At 55.5% G+C, this 23,533-nt stretch overlaps 1 protein-coding gene across 23 annotated transcripts in view; it reads left to right on the top strand.

Moving 5' to 3' along the window:
* The first annotated feature begins 2,504 nt into the window (after positions 1-2,504).
* CLASP1 (cytoplasmic linker associated protein 1) overlaps positions 2,505-23,533 on the top strand; it is a 162,490-nt gene continuing 141,461 nt past the window's right edge. For all 23 annotated transcript variants that reach the window (XM_066999387.1, XM_066999388.1, XM_066999389.1 and 20 more), the window contains exons 1-2: positions 2,505-2,662; positions 12,150-12,624. In XM_066999387.1, coding sequence (XP_066855488.1) covers positions 12,430-12,624 — 195 coding nt within the window. In that variant the 5' untranslated portion in view covers positions 2,505-2,662; positions 12,150-12,429. The remainder of the gene's footprint in view (positions 2,663-12,149; positions 12,625-23,533) is intronic.

A 23,533-nucleotide genomic window follows, 5' to 3' on the forward strand; every position in this document is an offset into this window, starting at 1 on the left:
AATGCCCAGCTCTAGGAAAGCAACCCAGGGCCAGCTGGGCTTTGGCTCCAGTCCTGTGCTATCGAGGGCAGCTCCATATCATCATGTCATTTGTAAATGAACACGTTTCACCTTGGAGCACTCAGCCTCACATTCCTGAGCAGACGTGTTGCAAAAGGGCCCTGGGGGTAAGGGAAGGAGCAGGTTGCTCAGGTAGAGTGAGTTGTTTCTACTGAAACAAGAGAACCTCTCTCCCTCCCAACCCTTCCATTTGCTTCCCACTAGTCCTGTTTCACTGATGTTTGTCTGAAAGAGTAGTGTTTTAAAGGAAAGCTCGTATATCATTATATTCCTTTATATTAAGAAAGCTTTCTGACTTTGCCCTGCCTTCCGGCATTCTGGACCCTAACTGCAGATGTCTGTAAGCTGATCTTCTGTTTTGCAAACAGACTGTATTTTTTCACGTGTATAGGCACACACCTCCTACTCAAGATACTCTAGACCTCTTCACAACAAGCAGAAAACAGTATATTTTGCAGGCGGATGAGGGACATCTGTGCTGTTTCACTGGGAACAGTATAATCTTAGGAGACAGCTGTTCCTGCTGTGCTAGTCCTGCCTGTGCCGGAGATCCACACGTGAGGTAGGTGAGTAAAATCCGATCTTTCAGAAATGAGAGCGTAGTGGCCAAGGACTGGTAGGGAAATAACATGCTGTCGCCTAATGTTAACTTTAGAGAAATCTTGAGCTATCCATTTAGACTTGATTATATCAGGAAGCGTAGATCTGGTTCCTCTCAGGGTATCCCACTGTGCCTTCATGATAGGTTTCCATTTTGGATTGTCAAAGGCAGTGGACATATGGGTCTTTCATAGATGGTGGTGGAACAAATGCAGTGTGATGTCCCTCGGAAAGCCGACGGACTGCATGGTATAATCAAGAAAAGCCATCTCTGAGCAGACTTGAGAAATACTGAGATGTTGTGAGACTCTAAAGGAAAGCTAAACTCTAAAGGAAAGCTAAAACAAGTCCATCAAGGGACAGTGTTTTTGTTAGAGAAAGCAGGATGAAGCGTTTGCAATACTGTATGACGCAGTGATTTAGTTTTAAGAACTCTAAAGGGTTCTAAATCAGAATAGTGTTCTCTAAAGGTTCTCTAAATCAGAATAGTGCCTGCGCTGCCTGCTTTTCTAAAGTTTGAAGAAAATCTGCAAGTTATAAAGCATTACTTCAGACTTCTTTTCCTAATGAAAGTGAAGCTTCTGTGTGCAGTCTGTCTGCTTCTACTCAGCTGTCAGGCTCGTCCCCTCCTTTTCCCTTTTGAGGAAAGAATCTCAAGTTTCACGAGAACTGGAGGGGAGAGATCACTGCCAGCCTCGAGGGAAGAAAGGCAGGAGGGAACTCAGGCATGGTGCGATTCCTTTGGCAGCAGCGCCAGGCGAGCCACACGATCCACACATGTGCGCGGCTCTGGAGTAACCGCACCTTGTGTGGTGTCCCCTCCTTGCAGGGGAGTGTCACAGGGCGCACAAAGGAAGGTAGGGCTGCCGAGGTAGCCCTGGGGATCAGAGGGACAAAGAACCCCAATCTGTAGGAAATCAGGCCTCGTTAGTCCTGCTGCTCAAGGAACAATGCGATTATCTCAAAAACACTGGCATCAGCTATTCCCTAAGTCCCTGCAAGGAACTGGGGAAATGGTGATGTAGTAACAAAAACATCAAAACACTAAAGCTGATTAAATGACAGAGGAGTTTATGTGCAGAATCTGCCTGTTTTACGATGAAGATGTGAAGAAAATGCATGGAGAAAGGCTGTGTCAGTGGTGTGTTTGTTATTTCACTGCTGGGAAGCCTCCGAGTTTCGTGTGTTGGTACCTGGAGTCTTGTGACAAAAGGGAAGGACAAAGAATTACATTTCCTGAGCAGTTTTTATTTAGGAGGAAAGAGAAGTAGGTCCTTAAAAGCCGTGTACTTCTTTAGGGAGCGTTAGGCTGTGAAACTCTGACCCTCCGGTCACCAGTGGGAGGAATATAAAGAAGCGAGGAACGCCCCCAGACACGCGGTTATAGGGTAGGGCAGGGTGCTACGGAAGGCTGTGGGGGCTGTGCGGGGCTCTGTGTTAACACGAGTGGCCGGGCTCTGGGCCCGAGAGGCGAGGCCGCGGCTGGGGCCTGGGCCTGGGCCTGGGCCTGGGGCCGCGCCCCGCCCGCGCGGCTCCCGCGGCCGTTTCCATGGCAACGGCCCCGGGCGGCCACCCGGAAGCGGAAGCGGCGCCGCAGCGAGGCCCCGGCTGCCTCCCTACCCGCCCCGCGGCTGCCGCCCTGACGCATGCGCACGGCGCGCGCTGACCTCACCGCCCCCCCCCCCCCCGCTTACCATAGAGAGGAGCGGGCAGTGCCGCCCCCCCCCACCCCCCGCGCTCTATGGTACGGGCGGGGCGGGCAGCAGGGCGCGGACCCTCTCCCCCCCTCCCTTTACCCCCCCCGTCCCCGCCGAGCGCATGCGCGCCACGGGCCGGGCGAGCCTTCTAGAGGCGCGAGGCGGCGCCGCGCACGCGCAGTGCGCGCGGGGCTGGCGCAGGCGCGGCGGGTCCCCATTCTTCCCGGGGCGGCGGGGCGGGCGCAGCCATGCAGCGCTGCGGGCACTGAGCCCGCCGGGCCCGCCCCGCCTCGCGCCGCCGAAAGGTACCGGGGGGGCGGGGGGGGGCCGGGCCCCGGGGGGCTGCGGCCCTCAGGGGTGGCGGGAGGCGGCGGGAGGCGGCGGGGGGGGGCCCGGCCGCTGCCCGCGCGGCCTCTGGGGGGGCTGTGGGGGGGGGCTCGGGGCGCTGCACGCACCCGCCCGCGGTGTGAGGGCGGGGGGCGGCCGCTCTCCGGGCCTCCCCGTAAAGGAGGCGAGGGCGGTGCAGGTGCCCGCCGGTGAGGCGGGGGGGGGAGGTCTCGGCCCCGGCAGCGCCCCGTAGCTACGCGGCGGCGGAGTCCATCTTGTGGCCCGGGCCGCCCGCCCGCGCCTCCCGGGCGGCTGGATGCGGCGCTGGGCTGGCGGCACCCGGGGGGGGGGGGGGCGCTGGGAGAGGAGCCAAAGCCCCAGCGCTTGGTGCCCGAGGGTGCAAGCCCGTCGCCTGAAGCTGCTCCCGGGTCAGGCCTTGCGAAAGGCAGCAGGAGGGGGCTGCTCGCTTCGCTGCGGGGTTCCGAGCCGGGTTTGCTCTCTGCAGTGGGAGCTTCGGGCGGCGGCGTGCTCCTGCTGGAGCAGAGAGCCACAGCGGGCGCGGGCTGCGGCTGCGGCACCGTCGCGTCCAGGGCTCTGCTTATCGGGGCAGCGCTGCTCGCCGTGTGGAACCAGCCTTTGTGCGGCAGGCCCGGGCTTGGCAGAGCCTGGCTTCTGCTTGTGCTCTCTGCTGAGCCCCGCTAATTAGTGGGACCGAAGCCTGGAAGTTGCCAGAGGGACAGGGCAGTGACTGACTGTGTCACCATGGGCGAGCCTCTGTTGCATTGTCGCACTTCTCCTGCTGTAATTTTGTGTTGTTTTGTTGCTTTTTTTTTTTTTTTTAACAAAAACGACTGCCAACGCAAATGGGATCTGTTTTCTACTCATGCCTGCAACATTCTCTTGAAGTGCTTGGAGCTGGTCAGACAGCTTCAAAAACTTGTGTTCCAAGAAGAAAAACGCCATGGGGGCATTCTGGCCTTGCCTCACTTGGTGATAACGTACAGTGCTAAAAGTGAGACAGCAGCATGCTTGGGAGATAGAAATAAGTTTCTCCTGTTCATGTGACGTTCCCTAGAGGGACATTTGGAGAGGACGCCTGCAAAGAATGAGTTGGTCCTCCAGATACCTCATTCCTCCAGATACTTCATCTTTGAAGTCCTGTAGGAATCTTAAACCTGAGCTGCAATTGCAGGGTTATGGACGCCAGATACTTAAACACCGAAAGTCAAACCGAAATGATTTATGCCCTTCTCCCACATGTTCGTCAGCCCTCCCCTGTCCGTGGGGCCGGTCAGTTGGGGCTGTTAGCTGCTGGAGGATGGGAGCTAGCAGCAAGTCCGGCTGTCCCGGGGGGGATTATGGCACGAGGAGGTCAGTCCTGCCTCAGCAGCCTTGGTGGTGGGGCCGGGTGTGCTGTATCACGAGAAAAAGCCTGGGTCGGGCTGGGCGTAAATCGTTGGGATGGGCAAAGGAACGACAGCCCCGCAGCTCCCGGCTCCTTGTGCAGGCAGCGATGGAGCGCGGCGTGCCTTCGGAGACCGAGCTGCCATTTCGGGCACCCGGCTGGCCTCGGGTGACTTGGCTCGGGCTCCCGTGTCACACCGAGCCTCTCGTTAGCTCCCAGCGTGTCCAGGCCAGGGTTTGAGATCTGGCTGCTGTGCCTCGGCGTCGGGCTTGCTGCTGCTGACGCCTCCTCCTCGGCTGGGGCTTGAGGCCGAAGCTTCCTCTGCGTCCTGACAGGGCCGGGGTGCCTCCCGGCATAACTGCCCATGCATTAAACATACTGGCGAGTGTAAAAGGGTTTTGCAGCTGAGTTAATGCACAAAACCCATTTATCTTATTAATTTCTTCAGACTGTGACGTGAGGAAGTTGTAAACAAGCAGTCTGAGGGAAGGGGTTTGGCCCTGCCGTGATGAAGGGCTGCTGTTTGTGGCAGCCTCGTGCAGAGCAGCTGCAGCTCGTCCCCAGGGTTTCATCTTGTTCTGTGCTTGCGTTCTTCGTTTCCATCAACCCGCCGGGTGCTGAAGGTTGCCGCGCCTTGCGTTCCAGCCCTTGCAGTGGTTCGGGTATCGTCCATCGGGCCGACCTGCTGGTTGTCTCCAGAGCTACCTGGAGCCCCGGTGCGAGGCAGTGGAGTCCTTGTGCAGCCGGGTGCTGAGGAGCCCGGCAGCCACGCAGGGTCCCTGGCGTTCTGCACTCAGCGTCCGGCTCTGTCGTAAGCACGGCAGCTCGCTTTCACCCCTTTTTGGCAGGATTTGCACCAAGAATCCCCAGACGCATCGGATGAGTGCTGACCCTTCAAGGTGTAGAAGGGCAGCAGATGCGTTCTGGGGTGAGAGGCCGAAGGTGATTGCCGGGAGCTTTGATCTCAGTTCGTGTTTGGCTCGGCTCTGTCACTTCTATCTCCGCACAGCTGGCTCCCCGAGGAGGGAGGCGTCCGTTCCGCATCTAGAAGCGGTGTGCCGAGTCAGGCAGCTAAAGGAATTGTTAGGCAAGCAGCAGCATCGTTAGTTGGTGGGAAGCCAGCGGGTTTTGAAGCCTGTACCTGGCTCCCCCCCGGCTTTGTGGGGGCGTGCAGAGCAGCGGGGAGGGTTGGCGAGGCGTCCCCGTGCCTGGGTGGCCACGGGCGGCTCCCGAGCCCCACGGTCCCTCAGCTGCCGCTAGAGTTCAGCCCGACTCACGGCATCACCGAGCATCGTTTCTGCTCCCTCCTGTCCCCGCTCGCTCTGCCCGCCGCGTTACGGATCACGGGAGTGCCGGCGCCTTTCCGTGCTGCCTGCGCTGGGGGGGTTTCATCGGCCGCCCCCTGCCGTGTGGCTACAGATGCCGGAGGGTGAGCTCTGCTGCGGGGCAGCCGGTGCCCCCAGGGAGGGCTGGTGGGCGGCCAGGAGCCCCGCTGCGTCCCCGGAGGAGCGAGGGACCTCAGGTAGGAGGCTGGCTGTTTGCCCAGGTACACGCGTGAGTGGTTGTCTTGGGATTGGAGGTGCTTTAGCCTGGTATCTGCTTGCTGTGAGGAGTTTCCTCTGTGTGTGACTGTGGTGGTTGTGGTGTAGGCTGCATCATCTGCTTTTTTTTTTCTTCTTTACTACCCCATCCTGCATTCTGAGATTGCCTACAATTCATTTGTATCTCTTGAGGAAACAAATGCGGGCTACAGAAAGAAGGCAGCGAGGAAGGTGCTTAGCTGGGCAGCGTCCCGTGAGGGTTTGTGCCCAGGATGTGATCCTGTGTGTTACTGTTCCGCTGATGTGTCACTTTGCTACAAGCATGTGCCTCAAATGCTTCCAGGGTGGTTCTGGCTTGGGCTCGTACACAAAACCTTCCCTTCCTGCGCCGTGCAGCTAGCCAGTTAGGCGTTCCTGGGGGTAGCGAGCTCCTGGAGGCTTTGTGGGGTATGGCATTTATATCGCAAACCCGCTGAGCTCTTTGGGACTGGATTATCCGGATCCTGTACCCAGCGTGTGGTGGTAGGGTTTTCCTTTCCCCAAGGTGTTGTCTTGCCCTTGTTCCCACTGCCGCTGGGGGCTTCCTTTGCCGTGACTCTGGGAGAGGCAGTGCCCAGCTCCTGCCTGTAAGATGCCTGCTGTTCTCCCACCTTTTTGTCCTCTCGTTTCCATTGGGATGCTTCCCGTCCCCAGGATCAGGTGCGATAGCAGGCTGGGGCTGAGGCGCTGACGTTGCGGTACAGGTGCAGGTTGCAGGCTTGCGGTGTGTGCCGGGAAGCCGCTCGTCCTAGCGAGCTGCCAGGCGGTGGGACGCCGTGCTCTGGTTTCGGTCGCGTTTCGCTTCAGGCCGTGCCGTGCTGCTCAGCCTTTGGGCCCGGGTGAGCGCTCTCCTCTCGCCGCGCTCTCCGGGCAGGCCCAGCCGCTGCCTTGGGGAACCTCGCGGAGCAGGGGCGTCGCTGCCTGGGATTGAGGTCGCCACTGTTGCCCCCATCGTGCCCTCCCTGGGTGCTGCAGAGAGCCGGGGCCGTCCTGTTGGCTGGGCAGGGGCCCGCAGGTGTCAGAGCCGGAGTCCGCAGGCTGCGGGGTGTGCTTGCATCTCCAGAGCAGCAGGGAGAGAGTAGGTCTGGACACACAAGCCCAGCGTGCTGCCCGCCACTGAGTTCGGTGAGGATAGGGCGCTCTTCCCTGTGGGGCAGCGGGCCCTCAGCAACTTGCTTCAGCGCCGTGCCTTGGGACTGGGACGCCCACGGGAGGGACTTGCCCAGAGCAGCTCCTGACCTCACGGGATTCCCATCTGCGTCCCGGCACTCGGACCCTTCGAAAGGAAGGAGGCCTTGCAAGCTCGCTCTGGACTTGTCCTTGGCCTCAGATGAAATTAAAACCAGGCTAATCTGAGAGAGGGGTTGTATCAGCAAAACAAAGGATGCTGAAACTCTGGTTTTCCCCCCGCTCTGGAAGAGTGGTGCCATTGCTGCGGGCGTTGGGGTCGCTCCGAGGCCTTCAGCCTGCAAGTGCTCCTGGGCTGCTGCAGCGCTGTTTGTGCGGGGCTTCTGCGGGCGGGTGCCTCGCTGGGAGGAGCGCGAGCCTTCGGTGGGGGCGTACGGGAGTTCCTGCTGCCTGAAGCTTATCTCTCGTCTTAGCAGGGCAGGGTAAGACAACTTTCGTGGCTGGCATCTGTCGTGGAAGGATTGTAGGGGGGCTGCAAGGTCTTAGCGTAAGCCCTGGAAATCTTTCAGACGTCTTCATTCTGGAAATCTGCTGCCTCGGTTTTCCTCTCAGCTATGAAATCGCGTGCTGCTGTGGATCAGTTACCGTCTGCGCTTCAGACGTGGAGCCCCTTCACGGCCCCCCAGCAGGCCTGAAGAAGAGCCGCTGGTCAGCAGGGGCCGTGCAGCCCTTTGGCTGGAGGTGCTTCTGGGCCGGGCAGGGCCTCACAGGAGCCTGCTTAGCGCGGCCAGTGCTGTGGAGGAGGGAGAGGTGCTCGGCTGAAGACCCAGGGAAGCTTCCAGCAGCAGCGATCGTGAAATACCCCTGGGCGCTGAAGAAAGATCATCTCCCGCTTGTGGAGGCAGTTGAACAAACGGGGGGCCCCCCTGCCAGCGCTGGGAGGTGTCTCCTGCGAGGTAGCACGCCTGATGGTTTGCTTGCCGCCTCCTTCGCTGGGAGTCTGAACAACAACGAGTGCTTAAGGCTTGGAGGCCGTCAAAGCAGATGCTTCGCCCGCTGCTGTGGTGCCCTGTGGTTCGTTGAGCATCTCGCTGCTGGAGAGCTGCTGCGTTCCTCTGGGTGGAGGTCTCCAGAGGAGTTGTTCCTTCTTGTGGAAAGTCCAGGCTCAAGGGAACGCGCGTGTGATGTGCCTTGAGGTACCTTCGGGCTGCAGTTTGCGCGCAGCCCAGTCCTGGTGCCCGGGAAGCGGTCGGTTCGCTGCCCTGTGCCGTGTTACGGCTGCAGCGCCGCAGCTGGCCGCCTGCGGAGCGCGGTGCGCCGAAGAGGGGGGGTCATGTTTGGAGGTGGTTTACCCCTGCAGCTCGCTGGCTGGCAGGAGGTTCAGAGGCACCCTCAGGAAGGTGACCGCAGCGGCCTGGCACAGCAGGACGTGCTGGCAGCGGCCTGGTGGCAGCCCCGGCTGGCGTGCGTGCGGGTGGTGATGGAGGGTGGGGAGGAAAACTCACCGTGATGGCTGGAGCAGGGGGGTGTGAGTTTTGGAGCAGAACAAAGGAGCTGTTGGATGGGCTCCTCAGTACAGACCAGCCCCCAGCAGAGCAGTGCTGCATTTTTTCATATGTTTCAGGTTTTCTTCCTCATTGCAAGCACAAGAAGATGCAAAGTTTCTCGTGAAGTTAGGCTAAGATCAAGCCTTACTTGAGCGTTACGAATAACGCAGTTTGGGTCTGGGTGAGCGGGGCTCTCCTACGCACAGCAAGAAGTCCATCGACTGACGTACCCCGGTTAATGTTGCCACGTCTCAGGTAGCGAGTGCTTCCTTATTGCTGCTTGACCTGACCGATTGCCCGTGCTGAGCCAGTCGCGTTGCTGTGGATGGCACCAGCTTTTATGGTGTTAGGGTGATAGTATCAAGGCTGAGCAACGCTGGGCTGTGCAGCCTGTGTCAGCTTTCTCCTTCACGCTCCCCGTTTTGAGCTCCAAGCCCGCATTAAACTTAAGCCTCTCTAATGGCTTTGTGCTGGATAGCTCTTGATGGAAAATGTAGGTGTTGCTGGCACGGGCTTTGACTAAGCACCTAGCTGTCATGGCTTAACGGGGAGAGAGGGACCTGTATTTGTGCCGGGGTGGTGGGGGAAGCAGTTTTTTCTCCTGGATGATCTTGTCTTCACGTTGGCTTTGCCAGACGTAGCCTAACCTGTCTCCCTGAGTACAGACTGCAAGCCTGGTTGGAGGGCTGGGAGAACGTCCTTGCCTCAGAGCCTGCATTCACAACTCTTCCCAAAGCTTGGAGGAGCTCAGAGGCAGGATGTGAGCCACGGAGCTGCTGGTTTCGAAGCCTGTGTGACTGCTTCTGGGGGAGGAGGAGGTACTCCAAATCCTAGTCCTGAATTGCTCGTGTCCTGTAACGTTGGCTCCCCGAAGCCCAAGGCGTTTAAATTCCGCAGGAAAAGAAGTCGACCCCTGGCTTTGGAGGTTGTGGACTCGAGTTGTCCAAAGCTTGTATGTGCGGAGCCTGGGTGATTCCAAACATGCGATCCGGCAGCCCTGTGCTTCCCTGCCTGAAAAGTGCACTTCTTGGTAGCTGGGGCTCTGGCTTTCTCAGGGGCTGTTTTTTCCACTTCCTCCTGTGAGGAAGAGGGGGAGTCCACAGACTTCCCAACATGTGTGGAAAAGCTCTTTTTTTTTTTTTTTTTTTTAAAAAAAAAAAAGGTTGCAACTTAAACACCTGTTGGCTGGTAGATGCTAGCCAGCCTTGAGCCTTTCCTCTCGACTTACTGCTAGCATTTTCCCCAGGATTCAAAGGTATTTGTGGCTCTTCTCCCCTGGAGGTGTTTGAAGGTGGTGCCACAATGCAGTGGATCTTTTTTAGAGCTCAGTCCTCACGTCCAGGTTACACGCCTGTTCTTCTGTAGCGCACGGTGATTTTGATCCTGCCTTCCTTCACGTGTTTTAAAAAATGAGGAACTCTTGGAGAAATTTGTTTAAATTAGTTTGCTGAAAAGGTTGCTTTGTGCTTGTAGGCAGAGACTTAGGCACTCGTACATGAAAACCACCAAGAAGAAAGGCTTGAAACTCAGGGTGTTCCTTTCTCACGGCACTATAGCCCGCTCCTACAGATGTTGGATCTGCTGGGACTTGCCTGTGTGTGAAGTTAATCAAAAATGGCTATTCTGTGGTAACGAACAGTCACTCACACCCTGCTGCAACCTGAATTAATTTTCAAGTTTAGGCAAGTTCCCCATTTCCGTGTTGAGAGCAGGTAGGGGGGGATTTCTTCCCCATGCTCAAGGAGGGCACGGCACGGGCCAGCAGTCCGAGGTGCGGGCAGGAGGCTCCTTGGGAGGCTTGCTGAGCACTGCCGTGGGTAGCTGGAGCCGTGCAGAGAACACTGTGGGGAATGGATTGCTTTTCTAGGCAGGGTCAGGTTAAAACTGGCTGTTTTTGGTTTGTTGCCATTCACAGTCTACAAGTCTGCTGCAATCCTTAAGGATGGGGAAGCTCAGCACTGCTTTCGCTTGGTGCTAGGCTGGGGCAGGTGGGAAACTGCAGCTCCAGGAGTTTAAAAAAAAAAAAAAAAAGGCACAGCTTTCCCGGCTTTCCTCTGGTTTGGGTCCAGCGTCTCTTTCGGAAAGAAGAAATAAGAGTTGCTCTAACTGGGTTGGGGTGTTGCTGATGACTGCAGGGTTGGAACTCGAATCCCTCGTGCAGCTGAGCTCCTGCCGACGGTCTGAAAGAGAAGCCACGATAGAAATCACGATCGCGTTTCCCGCTTGGTAGGTAGGTGAACGGCTCTGGCAAATGCGGGAGAGTTCGGTGTGCCGTGCAGACAGCCCTGGGTCGGGGCAGCGCTCGCAGGCAAGCGGCGAGCTCGCGGCAGTGACCTACAGCCCTGCCTGCCTGCAGCTGACGCTCCCTGGCTGCTCTGGAAGGTCGGGTTCTGCGGGGATCTCAGTCTCGGGGCACGGAGCGGCCTCCTGGCTGGTGGCAGGGCTCGCCGGGCGGCTCCCTGGGCGCACAGAACCAGTTTGCATCGGGCCCGCGGGATCCGGGGGCTGCTCCCGCGGGCGCTTGGGCCGGCTCCGGCTGCAGGCTGGGCCCGGGCAGCTCCGAGCTGTGCTGGGGCTGGCGCCTCTCAGATGCGGCCGCGGAGGATGGAGGTGAGCTGCTCCGGCACTGCCAGGCCGGGGATCTCGTGCGGCTCGTCCGCCGTCGGGTCCGCCTGGCGCTTCGTTACCTGAGCCGCTGGTGCAGGCTTCATTTGCTCAAACAGGCGGCGTTCGGGTTTGCTGCCCCGGCGCTTCCCGTTAGTGAACGCGCGCCTCCGGCTTCCCTCCGGTTGTTTACTGGGCCAGGTGTGTGCTCCGCAGCCCCTTCCCTTGCGCTGGGCTTGACCCGCTTTCCTCGTGCGCACAAAGAAAGTAGGGTAGCTTCTGGCTTTGGGTATTATTAGACAGGAAACAAAAAGACCCGCTGTGTTTTTATCTCCCCCCTCCCGCAAGAGCTAACCTGGGGAGGGGAAGTGCTTCAGGAAGCAGCGTGGTGCTGGTGGGAGCCCTGGGCGTCCGGGGAGCAGCTAGGAGGTCTGTGTGGCTGCAGAAAGGGAGGGACCCTGACCTCTCCCCCCGAAAAAAAAGCATCAGCTGGGTCCCTAATGCGGTCCCAGGACAGGAGAGGCTTCTGAGGTTGGGGAACATAACCAAACTCCAGGCGTACAGCCACTCCTGCTTTAACTAAAGCAAAAAAACTTCACAGATGATGCTGTGCCTCTGAGTGGCAGCACAATTCAGCCTGGCCCTTCTTGTCTGTGGTTCTCAGGACGCCGCAGGCACTGCTTTGGGCTGCAACAGGGCAGGGCTCAGCCTGGGAACAGCTCGAGCCCCTCGTGTTTGCAACCTGCTCGTTTTGCAGGCCAGCGAGGGCATCGATGGCTGAAGGCCAGCAGTCCAGGCAGGACCCAGGCGGCTCCCTGCTTTCACTCCTTAAGGCTCGCGTGTCTTCCCAGTGACCTGCCCGAGGGCTTTGTCCTCACCTCTGTGGGCGGGCGCTGCTGGTGGTAGCGGCACGAATATTGATTACTAATCAGCTCTTAGTTAAGCCCCAGATTTGCTGCCTGTCACTAAAGCTCCTTCTAGGGAACTGCTGGGTAACTGCTGGTGTGAAGAACAACCAGAGGTTTTTGTCCTGACCTACCTTGTCTGAATCCCTAAAATAGAACAACGCTGCTCGTATCCAGCTTATCGCAGCCTCGCAGCTGTATACGAGTAACCTATTTTGTGACACGCTTTCAGTCTTTTTTTTTTTTTGCTCCGTTCTTAATTTAACTTGTAATACTGTTCTTTTTATTTCTTTCAGAATGGACTGCTGAATTGGGAATTATTGCAGACCCGACAGGACAGCACTGCTCGTTGCTTCATCTACTGCTAGTTATTTAAATTGGACTTTTAATATCCTGCCAGCTGCTGTTCACACACACATGGTGCATTGTTGCCATTCTCAGAATTGCATCTTTGAAACCCAGACCCTCAGTAACCTTCATCGAACAAAGAGGCGACCTCCTGCGTCCGTTCGTGGAGGGATTTGTCGGACCGTCTGCCCTCTAGCTTTCTTGCTGGTGCTGTGTTTCTAAGACACCATGGAGCCCAGTATGGAGTACTGCCTAGCGCAGGTGCTGCAGAAGGATGTTGGGAAGAGGCTTCAGGTTGGCCAGGAACTGATAGATTACTTCTCAGATAAGCAGAAGTCAGCTGATCTCGAACACGATCAGACTATGCTGGATAAAATGGTTGATGGACTGGCCACCTCTTGGGTCAATTCCAGCAATTACAAGGTAAGGCTTGTCAGACGGAATTTAATTACAGTCAGACGTTTCATTGGCAAGCGATGCTTGATCTAAGTGGAAGCTGGATAGCATACTTTCTGATACGCTGCTCTGGGAGCTGGTAATTACGCTGAGTCAACCGTCCGTGTCCCACTTCCTGGTAGTTAGTAACTGGTGTGGTAGCAAGGATTCGTAACAGTAACACTTCAGCCAGTTGGCTTTATTCTTGGTGTTCATAATTTGTGCTGTCCCGATTTCTTTGTCTACCTCGTTTCACCTGTGGGACGCTTTGCTCATCCCACTACCTGGCAGCGTTGATGATTTCCTGCCATATAAAAAGCGGTATGTAAAACTGAAAAAAGTACGCATATGCAGCCAATACGTTTTCATACTGTCCTTAATTCTTGCTAGATGCTTTTTCTACTGTCCAGGGATAATGTAAGTACAATTGATCTATTGCAGCTTGCTCAGGAAAGGTAACGAGCAAGTGCTTGTTCTCTTGAATTTAACCGTCTTGCATCCACAGGAATGAGCCATGGGATGTGGAACCCAGCTGCCCTGTTACCCCTGTCACCTTGCTGTGTTCCCCCACAGCCCTTAGTAACGAAGTCCTGCTGCTGCCGTGGGGCTTCCTCACTGGGAGGGGTTTGCAGCTGTGGTTTGGGAAAGTCCTGTCCTGGTCCTTTCCCAAGGCTGGTAGGGTACTTACCCCTGTTGTTGCAGGGAGGGCTGGGAGGTTTTGTTGCTTCATGGCAAGTCCAGAAAAATTTGAGAGTAAAGCCTCGTACAGACCTGGTGGCGAAGCTCGTTACTGGGAGTTGTGCTGGGGTTCCCTCACGCAGAAGTGAAGGAGAGGCTGACTGTACAGGTTGCACATCCTTTGGAGCAGAACATCCTCAGATTAATTTAAACTGTTTTAAATGGAAATTTTGATGGTAAGGATGCTGTATCTTGGTCAATATGTTCTGCACGGCTGCGCTTTTGCTTTTCGTAATTGTCAACAAGCAACTGCAGTGGAAGCTGCTTGGCATACAGGAAACAAAAAACCCAAAGCTGTTGGAGGGCAACCTGATCAGCTCATGGATGGGTGTAACAGCCCTAAGGTGGGAGGCCCGGCATCAGTGCCTTAAAACAGCCCTCTGGGGTGTCAAACTACACTTCTTTGGTCAAGGTTTAAGCCATTACATTGGCAGTCTGCTTCTCTGCTCACCTCTCTCCCTTCATCTGAGAAAGTATCGGCTTAAAACAAAGATCGAGACCATCTGCGTGACGGGGAATTTCCTAACAGTTAGTGTGCTCTCAGGCTTAGGCGGGTTTGGGGTTCCAGACCCAGTAGCTGGGAGAACATCCGGATGGTGCGTGGCTGCTGCCCACCGAGGGCTGGGCTCACTCAGCTTGTACGTTATCGGTGGGGAAACATCAGTGAACCGAAGAGAAGGGACATCTCGAGGGACATCAGTTTGCACTGCTGCTCTGCTTCTACAGGGAGGGCTTCAAGTTGCCTTCGTCATCGATTTGAGCTATGTAAGGCATGGCTATGATTGACATTTTTAGGCTTTGGTGTTTTGTTTTTTTTACACGTTGCTTTTATACACCTGGGACTGGGGTCGACTACTTGAAGGAAGTTTCTCCTCGACCCTTTCTCATATCGAAAAATGGTAGGAGAGGCTAGTTTGAAGTGAAAATGGGCAGGGGTCCCGGTAAAGAATGGGGTGAAATGCATTGCTTTTGGCAGATCTGGGGTACTCACTGCACAAGGTGTGCTGGCCAAGGGGAAGGTCTCACCCTTGCATGGGACGATCCCTTTGCCCCAGGGCTGCGTCCCGGTGTTGATTTTTGCTGCTCTGTGCAGGACTGCTGATTTGATTCTTTTAGCTCCTAATGGGTTTTGTTACTTACCGAGAGATCACGCTCTTAAAAATGAAATACATAGTGAAGAGTTGCAGGGAAATGTTATTTCCCCTGACAGAGCTCGTAATGGTGTTAGAGAAGGCAGCCTTCCACTCTTACCTCTGTCTGCATATCAGGCATTACAAGAGCATGCTTGACTGAGCTGAGGAGAAGTAAAACTTAACATAAATTAGCTGGCTTCCTTAAACCCTGTATTGAATATTTTTTTTGGTTTCTCTAATTGAGGGGTAGAACAGATGGTGCAGGCTTAGTTTCAAGTGGAATCCATTAGAGTTACTTAAGCTGATGAGTGGTTGTTCGCTGGAAGCATCCCTTTGTTCTCTGTACCATGTTTGTTTTGGTTGAGATTTGGTGGAAGAAGTCCTCATTTAAGAAGCAGATGTGCATGGGTTTGGGTTGGTGCGTTGATTGGGTGGGTGTGTGCTTTGTTGAACATTTAGTGCGCGCACAGAAAGGCTTCACCATGTTGGGAAGAAGGAAAGAGTAAAGGGTTTCCAGACAGCTGTTAGCTGGTGAATTTGGGGACGAGGGTTATGGGAAGATCAATAATGCGTGCCTTTTCCTTGTGGGTGCCTGTGCTGCAAAAGCTAACTTAGCGAAAACGGCCTCTGATTGCTCTCGTGTGGGGAGACGTGCTGCCTAAAGGTTCGCTGGGCTCGAACTGCGTGTGCAGGATGTGCCCCATCCTTGAGTTTTAGACTCCAGTATTGGCGGGCTCCTACTAGGTGGGTTTTCCTGCCGTAACCTTAGGAAAGAGCAGGGGCTTGCCTCCAGGATGTCCAGTTTCCTGCAGGCATTGAAGCTGTGATTTCCCAGCAGCTTGATGGGCTGTTTTCCCTCTGGGTCAGGCCGGTCTGCAGTAGCTGTGCCTGCCCTTCCAGCCCTTGCCTCTGCGTGGCAGCTCGATGGGATCGTGGTGCAGCTCGTACCTGTGCGGTAGCAGCAGAGCGGGCTGGGCGCTGATCCAGCTGGGAGAGATCGAACTCAATGGCAGCTTCTGTCCTTTGTGCTCAGGACAGGAAAAAAATCAGCTGCTGTGGCAAATGAGCACCGAGGTTTCCCTGTGGATGTACCTCGCCTCCTCCCAGGTAGCAGTGACTGTGGGAGGGCAGGTTTCCCTCTCCAGCTGGCTGGGAGGACCTGGGGGGGGGCTGCCTTCTGGCTGTGGCGTACGGCGCGGGTACACCGTGGTGCTGTGCAAAGCAACGGCAAGAAACTTGGAGTCGAAGTGGACTAGAGCATGCTCTCCATTGTTCACCAAGGTGTTACAAAATCAGCAGTAAATAGTCAGAGTCCCCAGACTCCCGAGGGAATGTGAGGAGCCCCCGTGCTGAGCTAAACAGGATGGAGGTTTGTTTCCCTGGTGGCACACGAGCCGCCTGCGTCAGGCCGGAGGTCTGTGCAGCTCGGTGTCCGTGGTCAGAGGTGAGCAGAAAGACTGCGTACACAGGGCATGTCTCCTTGGCATACCCCTCTGCCTTGCGGACTGCAACCCCTGCTGCTGCTTTTTGCCCACATCTCAATTCCCGGGGGGGTTTAGTGCTGGGGTGGGCCCCGGGCAAGAGCGGTGGCTGTGGCGTGTGCGGGCAGCGTGGCGGCCAGCCCTCTGCTCCGTGTGGGACAGCGCCAGCCAGCCCGAGGGCTCGCCGCCCTCCTGCTTGCTAAATTGAGAGGACAAAGCTATTCCCCTAATGCCGGTGTAGCGTTTCAGCTGCAGCGCCGGAGTGCTGCCCACCGGGCTTTGCTCGGAGCCCTGGCACAGCTCCCTGTCCCTTGGGAAACCTGGGCCGGGCGCGTTGGCTGCGGCGGATGCCCCTGAGGAAGAGGCAGGTCACGGCGGGGGGGGGTTCAGCCCCTGGTGATGGGGGCACGCCGATGCTGCTGTGCCGGGCCTCTGGGGGCCCTGCTGGGGAACGTGCCGTGCGGCGCTGCTTGCCCGCGGCCAAGGAAGGAATTCGGGCCGGAACAGGTGCAGGGAAGGGCGAGCCTGGTGTGCAGGGGCTGGGGGAGCCCGGCCGACCAGAGGAGCCTGGGAGCTTGGCTTGCTCAGCTTGCGGGACGAAGGCTGAGAGGCAGCGTGACTGCTGGCTATAAATACATCAGAGGGGGACTGCTGGAGCTAAAGGGCAAGGTTAGCGCAAGAGCTGGGGGGGGTAGAGACTGGCCACGAGTAAATTTAGGCTGGCCAGGAGATGAAAGCTTCCTGCAGCAAGAACGCCAACAGACTAGAAGAAGACTTGAAGAGGAACAGATACGAGCAAGACATCTATTTGGTTTTAGGGTTGATCTTATAATCATTTTGAGTAGTTTATTGTTATTCTGTATTATATTCTCTATAGAGTAACAGGATTATCCATGGTTATAGTGACAGTCCATTTCAGTCCTTTGTCTCTTTGGAGTGCCTGAAACTGCTCTAACGTTTTGAGGAAACGTGAATGTGTTAAAATGCATGCTGGCTTTGGTCCTTAAAAAGCCCACAGGGATTTGCAGAGCCTGTCCACGCTGTGCCTGAGGGCCCCGTGCCTGTTAGAGCAATGCATTTACCTCTGGAGAAGTCAGAGTGCGCGATCCAGCTCCCCTTGGGCTTTGTAGGGAGCGGGCTGAGTGTCAGGGAGTCCTCGTTTCCCTGACGCTGGGATTCCTGGCTGAGGACCATTACCTGAAAGCTGTTCTTGTTTCACCCTCTGAACTTCAGCCTGAAAAATCACCTCCTAGGAATCCCCCTGGCAGTGGGATCTGGTTGCCTCCGTCTATTTTAAATTATTTTGTAAGCAGAGTTGTTTGTGTTGAGCCTCATTTCCTTTGGCTCTCTCTGTGCAGAGTTGTTGGTATCTAACGCTGTGGTTTTCCTCGTGTTTGTTGGAATTGGTCAAAGAATTCAGAAGTTACAGGGAGAGGGGAGAGCTTCTGAATAATGTATGCATAATACAATTACATAAGCATCTTTTCCTTAAAAATCAGACTGAAAAATCCCTGATGTACAGGAAGTAACACTCATTTCTCTAATCCTGGCTCGTTTTTTGAACTTCTGCTCTGTCCTTAGCTTTAAGCGCAGCTGCGTTCGCTCTTGGAGGAGCAGCCCGCTGGACGAGGCGGTCTGGTGCAGGGCTGCTTCCAGGTTGGTGACTGGCCCCAGCAGCCTTCCTGCGGCAGCAGTTGCCTTTTGAGACGGAGCAGTAAGATCCCCTGCGTGTTGGAGGGTCGGTTCATGAGCACACAGGATAATTGGGTTCGTAAGGGCCCTCAGGGGCCACCTAGCCCCATCCACCCTATCAGAGTTTACAGTCTAGGCCTTAAAGCTTGGTGCTTGGTTTCCTATTAAAATCGATTGCCACATACATGGTAAATGTCCCTGTGTCAGCAGTGCCCATGTGGATCAGCTGTCCCGTAAATGCTTTTAAGATGCCTGTGATGACAGGATAGCAGCTTAGGTTCGTCGCAGATTTGTGAGCGTGGCTCCGAGATGTGCTGCCCAAGGTAACGCTGCGGAGCCCCGCTGGGCCCTGTGCCGTCCTGCTGACGGGGTGCTCCAGGCTCCGAGGGCTGGGCCGTGGTACGTGTCCCTTAGCGCTGTCCCACGCTCGTGTCCTGCACGTCGGCTGCTGTGCCTCCAACCCAGGAGGGAGCGGGTGGGTCACGGTGGAGACGAGCAGTCTCTGATTTTCTCCGAGTGAATGCCGCCTCCCACAAACTGCTCATTACTTTCTTCCTAGATCAGATCTCGTTTTTAACTAGACGAGACCTGCTATGTTCCTCATCTGGTACTGCGCTTGTGCCAAATACGAAGCTTTAAAACAAAGCAGCATTTGACTATTCAAGAACCAGAGCGAAGAGTCCCAGTTACCAGAGCGTGGAAAGCAAGACAGCTTCTTGCCAGCGGTGTGGCTGGGACTGCAGCTACGGGAGGATCAGTGGGAGCGAGCCCAGAGCTTTAACTGCGTGTGACTGAGTTCTGCTGAAGGGCTGGGTTTGGCCTTGTGTTCGCACGACTGACAGCAGGTGACACAGTCACCTTAGGTCTCGTGGGAAGAGGTACAGCGAGTGCATCGCAGTTCGTGCAGTGACGCTAACAAACACCTGCTTTCAGCAGAACTCTGTGTCTTCACTGCTTAAATGAAGGGATGCCACCCGTGTGTCCTGCTGCGCCTTACTGCTCCCCTCTCTGCCCCTCAACAGGCAACAGAGCTGGGCATGTTCTTATGTTTCATCAGGCTGCTGTGGCCAGAATGGTCCTTGGGCAGATGCTGGCGTGTACTTCTGGCTTTTAGTGAAGGCCCCGGAGAAGCTAGCTGTGCACCTTGTGTAGGTGAGGAGGTCCAGGGAGCGCCGCAGCGTTGCACCCTGCGGGACGAGGGGTGCCGCCGGTGTGCTGCCGTCATGTGCGTGCCTGAGCTGCTTGGCCCCCGGAAGGAAGTTCTCCTGCAGGAACTTGGTGCTGTGTGGGAAGCTACGAGCGCACGTGGCTTTTAGAAGGTACCTGCTCTTACAGACTGAACTGTTTCATCTGCTGGCTGGCTAAAGCTTCTCACCCGGGCCTGAGTTGGTGGCCTTCCTGCAAGTCTGCCGTCCACCTTAGCTGTGCCTTCAGAAAGCTGTCACCGTGTAGTACGGCCAGCCTGTGAATAAGATACAGTGCTCTCCTTCTGGAAGCCTCCACTGGCTCTGGTCCCCATCAAAATCCAGGCTTTCTCGTTGATCTTAGAGGCCTGCTGCCTTAATGTTGTGTAGGTCCCATTCTCTCCGTGTGATTTCATCCGTCTGTCATCTGGAGTTTCCTATTCTAGTGAGCTTAACGAAACCGAGTGAGGAGCTTTTCCCACGCAGAAGGGCACGTGTGGTGAAAACTTGTCTGAAAATCTTCACGTAAAGGTGAGGGGAGCTGGCGGCACAGGTGAGTGGGAAAGCAAGGGCAGACATCTCGGGCCAAGTGACAGCGCTGTGGAGGTGCGGAGATGAAAACCTCAGTGCATGGAAATGCCGGAGGAGCATGGGGACATGAAGAGAAGGATCACCCTAGGCAAGATAAAGGGGTGAGAAAATTCCCCCTGCAGCAGCAGTGATACAAACGGGGCAGCACCACAGCTGGCAAAGCTGGAAGGGAATGGATATGCCATAGCGGAACGGGCTGCTGAGAGCTGCCCGGGCATTGTCAGCGGGTTAGGGCAGGTGGGAAAGGCAGGATCTCGGGTGCTGTGGGGAGCGCTGCAGGGCTGGGGACTTGGTGAACTCAGGAGTTCCTTGGGGTTCCTCGGCAGGGAGAAGTCCCGCTCCTCCTGCGGCGTGCCTCTGTCCCAGGCAGGAGGTCACATAGCCTGTAAGGTGACATAGTCTGCTCCTGAGGTGTTAATTCTCGAGTTTGTCATTGTTGCTTTTTAATGACTGTGAAAGTGGAGACGGATGTGGTCCATGAGGGTGAGCTGGCTGAAAGGAGAACAGAGAGGGAGATTCGGTCTAAAAATGCATCGGAACGTGGAAGACTTGGGGGAGAGAGACCTGGAGGGGCGGTGGGAGGAAAGGTCTGGGGAAGGAGACTGGCGGAGCTAAGGCTGGGAAGCAGGCAGGGCTCAGCAGGGCTGCAGGAGAGAGGTGCTGGATTGCTTTGGCAGGTTTTATCCCCTGATACGGTTGAAGGGCAGAAGCTGGGGGCTGTTCCAGGGCTTTGGCGAAAGGGGCAGTTGGCTGTGTGTGTGTGCAGAGACTACAGGCAGGGGGGCACGGCGAGGGAGCGGGCTATTTCGGGTACCTGCTGGGGTGTGGGTTGCGCTGCTTTGCAGGGCTCCGCGTGCCTGAGGTTGGAGACTGCTGTCCTGGGGTGCCTCCGGGGACAGCCCCGGCGTCTCCTCGTGCCTTCGCCCGTGCCAGCAGCGGGCAGAGCTAGCGGGCACTTTGCTTCTGCTTCCTGTGCTGTGAGCTGAAACGGGCAAGCATGCCTTCTTCTCTGTGCTGCTGCCTTTTTATGTAATTGTGTGTAAATAGTTGTGCAATGGCTTCTGTTCTTCTTGAGGAAAATAACAGAAAAATCTTTCTTGTAAAGAGTAATTCCTATAGTTATTTCTGTGACCTGGAAACTTGTTGGCATTGCTTTGCTCACTGTGGTAAGCAGAAGTGCCAAGGATTTACGAAACGTGTGCTTGTTGAGGCCATAATGGCTCTGAACAGTCCGTGTACCGGCAGACAGTGTGCCTGGTCGGAAAGTCCACCAGCCAGGTGTGTCACTTCTAGTTTTTCTCCCAAAGTCCTCAGTGGTACCAGAACGAAAACGTTTCAGGGTAAGAGTGTGCCTTTTTTAGGCTCTACTGGACTTCAGACATGAGAAGGAAGAGGTACTGATCTCCTCCTTCCAGAGCCTTCAGTCCCTAACACGAGTTTCCTGGGACAGGATTGGGGTAGCTGACAGCCTGCAGAGGTTCGTGGTGTGTCCCTGCTGGTTGCATGCTCTCGGCCTGTGGGGCTCGTTCAGTGCTGCCACGGCTCTAGGACGGTGCTGAGCAAAGGCTGGGCGAGGTGAGCACAGGCAAAGGGCAGCGGCTGAGGGCAGGGTGCTGATGAGACGGTCGGTGTTCATCGGGGCGGGAGGCGAGCCAAGAAAAACCTCGGGGAGGGCAGGGAGGCGGCTCGAGCCTGTTCCTTCTGCTTACTTCAAAGCCATCAGCAGACGTAGGGCACTGGCGTCTTCAGGCTGGGAGGAGGGAGAAGAAAGGTGGTGCTGGGGCGGCTTCTGGGGCATCAGGCGGGCGCTTGTGGCAAGTGAGAGCAGCAGTTTGGGTAAGGGAACGTATGCCAGGAAACAGCTCTACAGCCAGACTTGGCTGAGCAGCAACAAAAATGCTCCAAAAGCTGCCTCCTTTAATCAGGAAAGGTGTGGTGGGGCTGGGACAGTGGGGAGTCTGCTGCTTCATTAGCAGCTCCTGCTGCCTTAAAGTCAGACAAAACTCAGACTGACCCCACCTGCTTAACACACCCCCAGATGCAGGCTCCTTGGAGGTGGGGCATGATTTGGGGCAAATAACAATAGCACAGCTAGCTTCTGAAAGACCCCTCCTATTTTTCTTAGGTTTAACTCTTGGAGTGCTTGCAATAAGTAAGTGGGGGTAACTAATCCTATTTCCTCTTTTGTTACACAAGTCAGAGTGTGATTGAAATTTATGATTTTCCCATTCTCCTTATTGGAAGCTCGTGAATATGTAGTTCCTTGTGATACTTTAAGTGATTTTGAAGTGAAAACACATCGCTTTTCTTAAAGCAGCTTTTTTTATAGCCAATTAAATGCAGCTCTGGATCAGCACTTGTCTTCCATGCCCATTACCAGGCATTGTGTGAATATGGCATCCTTGTGAAAGACGCTGTGTTTTGTGTACAGATTGTTATGAAACAAGATGGGGAAAAACCGTATCTATTGTGTCTGGTCTGTGGTGGCTGTGGTGTTTTTTGGGCTGCCACAGAACTGCCACAAGGACAACGTGAGCCCTCTCTGCGTGTTTGCAGCCCGGTGGAGTGCACCAGCTTCCACCTGTGATCTGGCCCCGTGGAACTCGGATTATCACTCGGGGAGCTATAAAAGAAGCGAGGCTCTTGCCTGTAGGCTCGCGTTTGCGCTGTAATAACCCACATCCTCACCAGCAAGGGGTACAGGTAACATAACTTCTGAGATATGAAAACCGCTGCACATAAGTCTTGGGGGGGAGGCGGGAGGGATCCTTCTGCAGGTGAGAAAACCGCTTACATCTGCGTTTGGTACGGTGCATGCAATGCTTATATTGTTAATGAAAAATAAACCAGTGTTCAGAATTCTGAGCTCTCATCTTCTTCCTTTATTTGAGTTGAAGATCTTAAACCAGGTTAAGCCCCGATGCTGCTCCAGAACTGCGTTGTTCACAGCACAGAACTGGTGTCAGTGCAGGAGGGGACTGGCTGGGACTGCGTGAGCTGTACGGGGCAGGATGTCAGTAACGGACCTCATGAGCTCCTGCTGCCTCTAAAAATCTGTTCGTGGTTGTTTTGGAGAAAATTCAGGATCTCGCTGGACTTGAACAGAATCGTTATAGGTGTAAATGTCCGTGAGGAAAGCAGCTGACTGACCAGAATTGCCAAGGGAATTGTGCTTTGGAGCTGAGGCTTCGATCACGGAGGGGTGTTGTGTCCTTGTACGGGATGCTGCTTGCTTTGCTTGGTGCTGGTGATCACCTGGGTGCCTGAGTTGTGCTCCAGATCACATCCGAATGGGATCTTGCTCTGTAACAAGTACAGGGGCTCAGAATGAGGTGTGTGGAAGAGCTCCCAGCAGAACTGAGATGCCCCAGGACCTGCGTCGTGGACTGGAGGTGCACTGTGCTCCTCTGAATGGGGGCTGAGGCTCGGCAGGGAGGGAGATGGGAACGGACCCCAGGTAAGGCCGAGGGGAGCCCTTAGCCGCAAGATCGTCCCCTGCCTCGCTGGCAGGCTCAGTGTGTTTGCGGCTGACACACTTAAGCTCCCTGTGGATACTGTTTTCATCTTTGTGTCTGTGTTTTGAGCCTCTGCTGTTCTGTGCTCAATTTAGGAACACTTGCATACCTGTGAGATGGATCCTCTCTCTTTTATCTGGCATCAAAAGATGAAAAGGCAACTTGAAAAGAAGCATACGTTGTTCATTTGACTTGCACAGCTAATCTTCCTCTCAGTGCAGCGAGCTTTTGCTGAGAGCAAGTTGGTGTCTGGGCACAGGAGTCTGCCGGGGGAGAGGCAAGGAGCGAAGCGTGCCTGTCCCAGAGGGGCTGCAGGGCTCCCTCTTGTTGACGCTCTTTTATTGGGAGTGAATGACAAGTGATCAGTCTGCACTGAGGATGTTTGAGCCTCACCTGTTAGTCTTCAGGTGGTTTTCCAGGCCTGCTGGGTCTCGGACTGTGGGGATGGGCCGTGGCTGCCGTAGTGCTCCCACGCAGCACAGACCGAGTCCGTCTCAAACACTTGTGCTGGAGCCTTTTGGGGGCTCCTTCAGTGCAGATCGTGCTCTTGGGTGTCTTTAAAA

Source organism: Anser cygnoides, chromosome 6, assembly GCF_040182565.1.
Source record: "Anser cygnoides isolate HZ-2024a breed goose chromosome 6, Taihu_goose_T2T_genome, whole genome shotgun sequence".
Lineage (NCBI taxonomy): Eukaryota > Metazoa > Chordata > Aves > Anseriformes > Anatidae > Anser > Anser cygnoides.